At 32.1% G+C, this 10,398-nt stretch overlaps 1 protein-coding gene across 8 annotated transcripts in view; it reads right to left on the reverse strand.

Moving 5' to 3' along the window:
- LOC106458459 (polypyrimidine tract-binding protein 1-like) overlaps positions 1 to 10,398 on the reverse strand; it is an 85,802-nt gene that overhangs the window by 6,978 nt on the left and 68,426 nt on the right. For all 8 annotated transcript variants that reach the window (XM_013917975.2, XM_013917976.2, XM_022384663.1 and 5 more), the window contains 4 exons: positions 5,226 to 5,259; positions 4,162 to 4,254; positions 2,342 to 2,439; positions 1,868 to 1,986 (listed from right to left, as the gene is read on the reverse strand). In XM_013917975.2, the coding sequence (XP_013773429.1) occupies positions 1,868 to 1,986; positions 2,342 to 2,439; positions 4,162 to 4,254; positions 5,226 to 5,259 (344 nt within the window). The remainder of the gene's footprint in view (positions 1 to 1,867; positions 1,987 to 2,341; positions 2,440 to 4,161; positions 4,255 to 5,225; positions 5,260 to 10,398) is intronic.

Below are 10,398 nucleotides of genomic sequence, written 5' to 3' on the forward strand. Positions count from 1 at the left end.
TTTTTGAGATGAAGAAAAGTATTTTTAATCTTAATTTGAAAATCACTTTGCATATGGACTATTTAAAAGAAATACTTGATGTATTCAAGGACAGATATTTTTAAATTTATTAAAAATACTTCACTAAAAATATGATTTTTTGTATGTGAAAGGCTTATAATGCTTACTGAAAGACTGCCAAATTTTGTGATGATATACACACTATATCAAAAGTTAGTAATACCAAATTTGTAAAGGCTTTATACAAGTACAAAAACGTCACGTGATTGGTCAAAATCTATTTATACTTAAGTTTATTGCCTTACTAGCTGGAGTCCCTGTCCCCAAGACAGAAGTTATGTAAATTCATGATTAATGAAAGGTTATCTTAGAACATGAAAAGTTGCTTCCCTTTTATGTAATTGTAAAAAATGCAAAACACAAAATGTGAAACCACAAATTTGCATGTATCTCCACATGGCCCCAACAAACCTTCATGGCAAATTTGACGAAGATCCATCAACAGGGTATAAAGTAGTGGTAAAAAAACACCCATAAAAACTACAAATACAAAACTGAAAATTTGTATGTATCTCCCCATGGACCCAATGAATCTCCATACCAAATTTGGTGAAGATCCATCAACAGGGGGCAAAATAGTGGTAAAAAAGGCAAAAAAACCCATAACAACAACAAAACTAAAAATTTGTATGTATCTCCCCATGGAGGGGAGATAATGGTAAAAAATGCAAAAACGTCCATAAAAATCACAAAATGCAGAACTGAAAATTTCTATGTACCTCTGCATGGACCTAATGAACCTCCACACAAATTTTGGTAAAGATCCATCCACACCCTGCAAAGTAGTTACATGGACAGAATACATATAAAAAATAATAAGTATACTACTTACCTGGGTCTTTTTCTTTTTTGCTATCAACTGTCGAGGAAACTTGACCCTATTTTTTTTATACTAATGGTACTACTGCAATAAATATTTTTTTTTAAATAGATAATACACCTAAGAATATAGAATGTTTTATAACTATCATAATTTAAAAATTTAGCTAAGCTCGTCAATTTGTTTTCTGTGGGAATGAAGTTTGAACTGGAAGGGAATTAAACAATTCTCTGTATAGAAAACAATGTAATATTATATGTCATAGATTAAAACTTTGGCTTTCTATTGGTTATAAGTAATATAAAAGTCAGAGAGAACTATTGACAATTTGTGAAAGAGAGGATGTGGGAAGAGGGTCTCATTGTCTACTTTATGGCTCTGAAACCAAATAAAATTGAAGGCTATAAAAAAATTATGCTTTGTCTGAGCAATAAATTATAATGAGTATACCTTGAATTCTGTACTTCTCTGCATGGTAAATAAATTATAGAAGGGGAAGACATAGATAACAAATGTCACAGTTCTCATACTAGGGGAGATTGAGTATTTTTTTAAATATTTCTTTATAAATTTAAGTACTTAAAACTTACATAATAATAAAATTTGATTTATTAACTATGTTTTGATGCCAAATTTATTTGCATATATTGATAATAAAGCAGTTTAATTAAGTTTGGAATGTAGCTCTGTGAAAGGTTGTGACATGCGCACAATGACCTACTTAATGAGAAAAAGGCTAAAGTCAAGGAAGAATACTATTAAAAATATTTTCCTAAACAAAAGACTAGGAAAAAAATTATATACATAATTATTTTTTACAAAAAAGTTTAAAAGTTAATTTTAAAATAAACCATTTAATCTATCTATTTACATTCTTTGTTATAGAGTTATTGTGCTTTTAAGCACAGAAGTAACAATCTGTATCAATTCTATGTAATGGGAATAAAAAGGTTAAGAGACTAAGAAAGACAGTTGAAGAACACTTACGGAATGTTTGAAAGATGAAGAGTGGCTGATGGCGGAAAGATGTTTTGGTAGTTCTTAGAGCCTGGTTTTTTAAAACGGTGAAGTTGTGAATTGGTGAAATCTTTGGTCAAACCAGCATCCTGATATCAGTAAAAGGAAAAATTAATTTTTCATAAAAACCTGATACTGGTAAAAGTACACAACTCAGCTATGGCCACAACTTGTGTGTTTATTTACAAATTCTTAATTTCAACCATACAAAATCAATTATTTCCCGGGAACATTTGTATATCAGATTATGTTAAAAGCTCAACATTTTGAAAAAATATGTAAAACATCACAAAAATTTCCTGAATGCCCTTTAGAATTTTCCTGATGAAAAAACTGGTAAAAAATAAAGATGAAAAAAATTGGTACAGTAGACAGTTGTAAATCCAACTTGATAATATCAAATATATCTTAATATGTAGTTTGATGATGAAAGCAGTGACTTACTTGCTGACCTTCCCTTGGCATCTGAACAACCTGGTGTTTGGATAGGTTCACCCTGATTTCTTTTCCATACACTTTAATCTTGTCCAAATTGGTAAGTGCTACAAACAGAATAACATATCATATCTTCCCATACCTTGTTTTAATTTAACAACAGATAGAGTTATAAAAAGTGGAAGCTGACTTGTAATCAATGTAAAACTTCCAATTTTAAATGTTAAATTCATCATAGAAGATGAGATTAAAAGTTTTTTCTTACTGAGAAACAGATAAATATCTGGAATATGCATGAAAATGAGTTCATTTATCCAAACATTTGGATTGAAATATTAAAAGGACAAGAGTCTATAATATACACATTTTTGCTATAGGTTATGACAAAAAAAAACTAAATATATTAATTATGAAAGTTGTTCCATCTGTAGTGGAACTATCATAAGGTGAATTTGTAGAAATTAACTTATGTAATGTGACATCGTTGTTTTCAAAGCCTATGTAAGTTGTGTAGTTTGGCCCAGTTTAAGGTGAGTTTTCCTACTTTCCAACACTTTTAAATGTGAGTTCCACTTCTCAACAATTTTAGTCTTCAGTATGTTGTTTATAATTATGAGAAATAGTATATTTTAAAGTGATTCTGGTAAAATTAATCTAACAATTGTCTCAAGATCCATCTCTATTTTATTTTTAGATATCTAAACCTTTTATTTCGTAAGTGAAATGCATAAGGTGCAAAAGATAACCACTGAATAAATCTCAATTAATCTTATGAACACCCAACATATCAGCCAATGAAATCACAACTTGCCCAATAAAGTTTCAATTCTGGAACGAATAATATATTACTAAGAGTAGTTTTAAAGACTCATACTTAAGTAATGTCAGAAATATCATTCAGTCATTCTGAAGGGATACAGATGTATGTCACCTGAAGTGTGGATCTAAAGGTAGAAGGAGCATACCAGGTCTACATAATGCTGAACTAAGAAGGTATCTTCAAAGAGAAAGAAGAAAACTCCAGTCAAATGTGATGCTGTTTGTACCAAGTGTCATCAAAAGTACCATTATTCCAAACATTGTGCACCTGATGATTCCTCTCCAGATGCAAGTAAAATTAATTGAAGAGGTCAAGGCTATGTTCCTCCTTCACATTCTGCTCCTGATACATTCTCAAGCAAACCCTCAGTGTTTCAGACCAAACATCAAATCAGTGGGCAACAAGCATGTTATGTTTGTTAACTGTCCAAAAGAATTCAGTAGACTGTTACATCACTTGAAGCACAAACACAGAAAACTTGTCATGCATGGTATTATCATCCTGCTGAAGCTTGGTGCCGTAACAATCATTAGACAGTAAGCAGTCTTCCAATCCAATACATTAAAGATCATAATAAGCTTTTCAATTGCTCAACTTTATATCCTATGACCTTAGAAGCAAGATATCACATGACAGTTAGAATGATGAACCATACTTGTCTAGTATTGACTGTAAAAACAGTGGTGCTGTTAAAAAAAAAGTTAGTAATAAGAGACTCAAATGGTACAAGCTCACAAGACTAGTTCCATAACTGAAGGTGCTCAGGATGCTGTTGCAATCATCAATTACACTTCTGATGAACACGGTAGTGAAATAAGGAATTCTATGTGTAAGTTCTGGAAAAGATTAAAACTGATTTGCAGGTAATTTTTATGGCTTTGAACATTTCAGGAGGAAGGTGAGCACAATATGTGAAAATAATGAAACTTAAAGATTGGGCAAAAATCCCATATTATAAAACCTTGCCCTTTATTAAACAACTGCAATCATTTGAAAACTCAAAACTTACCTAACTGCGCTTGATGTGGTTCAGACATCTGGACAAGGGCATTGTCTTTTTTATTAAACAATATTTTAACACGCACAACATCTCCGTACACTCCTGGTGGAATAGAAGAGACATTCAAGAGAGAGAAAGGATGGAGACAGATTGATGAGCTTACAAAGAAATGTTATTAACATTTTTGTAATGCAATTTAAACAACAACACGGGTATTAACAATGTGAGAGTTCCCCACACAGCCTACTTGTTATATATTAAAACAAGATCAGACAGAAAGGGAGTGAAAATATTTATAGTAAAAACAAAAGTTACATACAGTTTGAAAAGTACATGCTAGCAAACATCGTAACATGTTGTTTCTTTACTACTCTAAGAAACACATGCACAAAATAAAAGAAGTGACAAACTATAGGTTCAATGTTTCTAAAATTTCAGGTTAATGTTTCAAACACATTATTTGGGTGATCTGATTGAGTTAGTACATACTTAAATACCGAATGACAACTAATTTGAAGAATATAAGCAAGGCTTTCAACGTGTGCCAGTTTAATATAAGCATTCACAATTATGAAGCTAGGGATAAAATTTTGTAGACAAAATTTTTAAATATTAAAATGAAACAATATTATGTTGATATCTGCAGTATTAAGGTTGAAAAGGAATTAAAATACTTGCCTAATGAAAAAAAAAAAAAGAGTCCTATAGCATTAATGTTTCAATAGTATTTTTTTCATTTAAGTATTTGGTTTCTTAGTTTATCAATACTTTTGGTCTGTGATAATACTTTCTCTTGGGATTGACAGTCAATACTTTATGGTGTTGAAATAGGTGTACATATAATTGTGATGCTCTGTACAAAAATAAATCTTTTAAAAAATGTCTGAAACTCCAGTTAAGTACAATCTTTGCAAGCTGCTTGAACAAAGACTGTAGTATAAACAAATGAAAACTGTAAAACTCACAGGTAAAACAAACTAGGGAAGTAAGTGTGTGATTACTGAGAAGAGACCTAGAACTAGAATTTTGAAAGATCAAACAAAAAAAAAAGTGTGCTGGATCAAAAAACATACCAAAAAGGGTAAAGAGAGCATCGGGCGTGACCATCTAAAGGTCAGAGCAACAGGTGTGGAGCAGAGCAGCAGAGTGGAAGGAATCAATGTTCCGAGCGAATGAATAAAGAAGTCCACACAGGAAGACATCAGCGGGCCAAGTAGGGAGAGAAAAATCATACAAGATAAACGATCAGTGTGAGACTAATGATAAGTTAAAGGTCACAAGTACAAACTTGCTCTTGAACAAAAACCACAACTAGCAAGAGATAAAAGGCTTGAAATAAACAAAAAGAAAAACCTAAGGACCCAGGCAACAGGTTACAAATGTTTTGCAATAATTCTTTTAAAACAGAATTTTTTTTTTAAAACTTACCATGTTTTGACAGTTTTTCTGCCTGAACCTTTTCACAATTAACTAAAACTACTATAAATTAAATAAGTATAGAATGGTCTAAAACACAAATATTGTAACCATGCCAATCTTGAGCAAGCAAAGAAAATAGATAAGCTACCACCAAATGTTAGATAATGTTTCAAGCTTATATAAAGAAATAAAGCTTACATTAATTTAAATCTTTACATAACAAAAAACAGATGTTGATGGTAACATTCAGTTTAGAAACAACAAAGATCATTCTAATTAAAAATATCAATTAAATAAAATCTTGCAGTCGAATACATTAAAGGTAATAATAAACTTTTCAGTTGGTCATATCCTATAACTTCTGAAGCATGACATTTTATGAACCAGTGCAGAAGAAAGAGGTGCTGTTAGGGTATGCTGCCATAAGTAAGTACTATTATATTTGATAACAATATTAGGATGTAATAATACAGAAAACATATTACATGAAATATTCTTGACCATTCAGATTCAACTTATATAATACAATATTAATGTAACAGTTTAACCATTTTGCAATGGGAGCCTCTTTAAACACGTTTCAGCCCAAGTCACTGTGTTGCATTCAAAATTTAAACACCTTTGCTATCAAGGTATTGAATGAAATTAATATTATAATGTGTGTTATGATTCAAAGTTATTTTATCCAAGTGTTAAGTCCTTTATTACAAAATAAAACTTTAAAGCTTTCACAGCTCATTGGTCACATAACAATATACCTTAAAACTTCAGATGTGTTGTTAAGTGACCAACAAGCTATAAAAAATCTGTACTTTGGCTCTCTGTATCTTCAGTGATACAATGGTAATAGTTATATCTATCCACTAAGATGCTTACATAACCTTTTGATTTGTTCCTTTCAAAGTGCTCTGAATGAATACAGTTAAAACAAATAATACATTTTTCAACCTCTGCCAGCTGCCATGCGCACCTTTAACAAGTTTGAGTTTTATAGCCTACATGTAGATGTGTACATAACATGTGTATAGTCATTAGAAATAGATCATTTTACACTATAATCAAACAACAGTTATTTTGAAATTGGTGCACAGCTGTCGTCACAGATTACATAAAATTGACTGTAGTACTGTTGGCTGCTTGATCGAGTATAGTACTTAAGGTTGTTTCTTACCTAAATATGTTATAGTCAGAGAGACACTATAAACTGCACGTAGGTCTTACTATTATATTTTAGTTAATTATAAATTAGTTATGTTTTAAAATTCATAATTAGAAGGTTTAAAAATTGTTTAAATATACACCATAATTTGCTTCCACTCTCAAGGCTTACGGTATTACAAGCTGAACATAAATTCTGCCGAGGGGTTGTGCATGTCTCTCAAAGAAACTGTAATATGCCTCGAGGACACCGTTGACTTGTGTCAAGATGAATAAGTGGTGAAGGACAAGAAAACATTAAAAATTAACTATATGTGAAAAGGAAAGAGATGAAATTAGATATTTAACAAAAGGAAAATCTTTAATATTCTACAAAAAATTAAAAGGTATGTATTTTTTCTATTTCCTAATTTTAATAATTTCATTGTATTGTACTTTGATGTTAATAACTAGAGATACTAATATGGTAGAGAAAATGAAATATAAACATTTACCTTATAAAACTTTTGATATCTTTTTAGGAGATTCTAGAGATTATGTAAATATGAAAACTATAAGACGAAGAAAAGTATTTTTATACTTAAAATGAAAGTCACCTTGCACTCGATTTGTTAATAGTTTGAATGCAAGTAACTACAATAAAAAAATAACATTTTTAGTACAATATCTTTAACAAAATCTTACCAGTTTCTAAGAGAATACATTAAGTAATCTCAGAGTTACCACAACTCAATTTCCGCAAATTGCATGAGCCCACCACGAAAGAGTTAAATACTTCTGAGTTTATGACCGTTATATGGTTCCAAAACAACTGCATAAATTCAAACTCATAAACCATAAGAGCTTAAAATGTTTGCTTTAATCATACCAATGTGTCAGTCTTTTCATTTCGTTACCAAACTTTAACTTGTATATAAATCTTTCAATGGTTATACATATATTTCATTACTTTAACAGGATGAAATATTTATAACTTATATCAATCACATGTATAAATGATATAATAAAAAAGAGAAAAATAAACATTAATATTGTGAGTGCGCTTATTACAAAACAAATTTGCAAATAATACTTTGCTGGAAAGTATGATACCCACTTTAATGAAGAATTATTACAAAATTAGCCCCAGGAAAGTGATTTTGATTTCCTGGATTTAATAACCAAGCAATTGTATAAAATAATAACATTCAAGTAGTTAACTTGGGATGACTAGTGACAGAATTGGAAGCCTTGTGACAAAATAGGCTTCAGACTGGATAATCAGTTGGAGCTCCAATTTGGGCACAATTGTGTGTTCAGATTTTTTTTAGCAGGAAATTGGACCCTGGAATTTGCCATTATAAGTCTATAAAATTATTGCTAAGCCACTAAGGGAAAGAGAAATGGTAAATATGTGAAAAGATACAATATTAAAGATTTGAAAAATACTTTGTATATATTCCAGTGTATAATGAAATTAAATACATGTAAATTTTTAAACAAGGTTACCAATCAATCATCCATGACTGTTGGTATTAATGTGAGGGTTGAATATTACATTTTCTAATACTGTATTTCTGCATTGTAATTTGATTTATAAAACCCATTGGTTTGTTCTTAATATGGGTTACATCTTTTAATTATAGACTCTCCACTGCCACATAACAGATATATTATGCATGTTTACAACATCTGCTTTATATATTAAGTCTTCAATCCTAAGTAGATTAATCTGACTAAATGAAACATAGTTTCTTTACACCACTGTACAATAAGAGAAGTTTCTTCACCTATAGTATATCAAAAATCACATTTCTGAAAGTATTAAAATCATAAAAACAATTTCTGACTCATGCAAACTGTACTTCATATACAGAAACACAATACTGCTTTTGCTAATGTGGTATAATACACACTTTATTTTCAACATCAACTACTTGTAATAATACTCAACATTCTAAAACAACACAAATCATATCTTATTATAAATATGCACTAGTAATTACAATAATTTGAATTTTTTTATTCTAATTTTTATATTATTTCTCATCATATCAGAATTGTTTCTCTATCATTCCAAATACTAAGAGATAAAAAATTTTAACTTAGGGATATAAAATGCCCAAAGAAAACAAAACTGATAACAATCATTTACAGCTGATCCTAAAGATAGGAAGTTTTTTTTTTAAAGAAAAGCAGGTAGGATAATGTACCACAAAGTGTTTAATCTTGTATATAAGGTTCGCCTAAAGAAAAATAAATTACTTATATGAACTATACACATGGAAAAAAGTTAAGCACCCCCAAATATTTTTCAGGATTGCTTATTGAAAATAAGGTTTAATTTTCATAATGTTGAGCAATGTTCATAATTTCAAACATAATTAAAAGGATGTGAGCGTTCAGGTGTGACATTTAAATCAGGCGCATTTTTTTCCCTACGTGCAACTTGCTCCCTTCTTCACGTCCAATATGCACTATTTTCTCGTGCATCAAATCCGTATTTAAGTCCCGAATTTCTGCTTAAAATGATTTTGCATTTTAAGAATGGCAAGAAGACTGATATCAGAGGCGCAGAGATGGCAAATTATTGGCATGAATTCCACTGGTATGTCCTACAAGGCGATAGGTAGACAGCTTGGCTATCATTACACAGTGATCAGCCGTTTGGTCAGAAAACATGTTGCCACCCAGAATGTTAAGGACCGTCCTCGATCTGGTCGACCATCTGTAACAACCCAACGTGAAGATAGGAGCCTTGATAGATTGGTCAGACGAAATCCGTTTGCAACAAGCACCCGTCTAAAAAGGCAGTGGTTACCTGGTCGTTATCTGTCAACCAGAACAGTAAGAAATCGTTTAAAATCTGCGGGACTGAAGTCAAGGAGAGTCATAAAACGCCTGACACTTGACGATCGCCATCGCAGGGAGAGGTTGGCCTGGTGCAGAGCAAGGCAGTACTGGAACATTCAAACCTGGCGACGAAGACACTGGTCAGACGAGAGTAGATTTTTACTCCACGTAACTGATGGTCGAACCCGTGTTTGGAGGCATCGTAACGCAGCTTACACTCCAAGAAACATTGTTCCAACAGTGCTTTTTGGTGGGGGCTCAGTTATGGTATGGGGCTGGATTTGGTAACAATCAATGGCAACCTTACTGGCGAAAAGTACACCAGGGACGTGCTTACACCTGTAGTTGTGCCTCATTTTGACAATCTGACCAATCTACCAAGGCTCCTATCTTCACGTTGGGTTGTTACAGATGGTCGACCAGATCGAGGACGGTCCTTAACATTCTGGGTGGCAACATGTTTTCTGACCAAACGGCTGATCACTGTGTAATGATAGCCAAGCTGTCTACCTATCGCCTTGTAGGACATACCAGCGAAATTCATGCCAATAATTTGCCATCTCTGCGACTCTGATATCCGTCTTCTTCGTCTGACCAATCTACCAAGGCTCCTATCTTCACGTTGGGTTGTTACAGATGGTCGACCAGATCGAGGACGGTCCTTAACATTCTGGGTGGCAACATGTTTTCTGACCAAACGGCTGATCACTGTGTAATGATAGCCAAGCTGTCTACCTATCGCCTTGTAGGACATACCAGCGGAATTCATGCCAATAATTTGCCATCTCTGCGCCTCTGATATCCGTCTTCTTGCCATTCTTACTTAAAATGATTTTG

The sequence above is a fragment of the Limulus polyphemus genome, unplaced genomic scaffold (genome assembly GCF_000517525.1).
Source record: "Limulus polyphemus unplaced genomic scaffold, Limulus_polyphemus-2.1.2 Scaffold466, whole genome shotgun sequence".
Classification (NCBI taxonomy): Eukaryota; Metazoa; Arthropoda; class Merostomata; order Xiphosura; family Limulidae; genus Limulus; species Limulus polyphemus.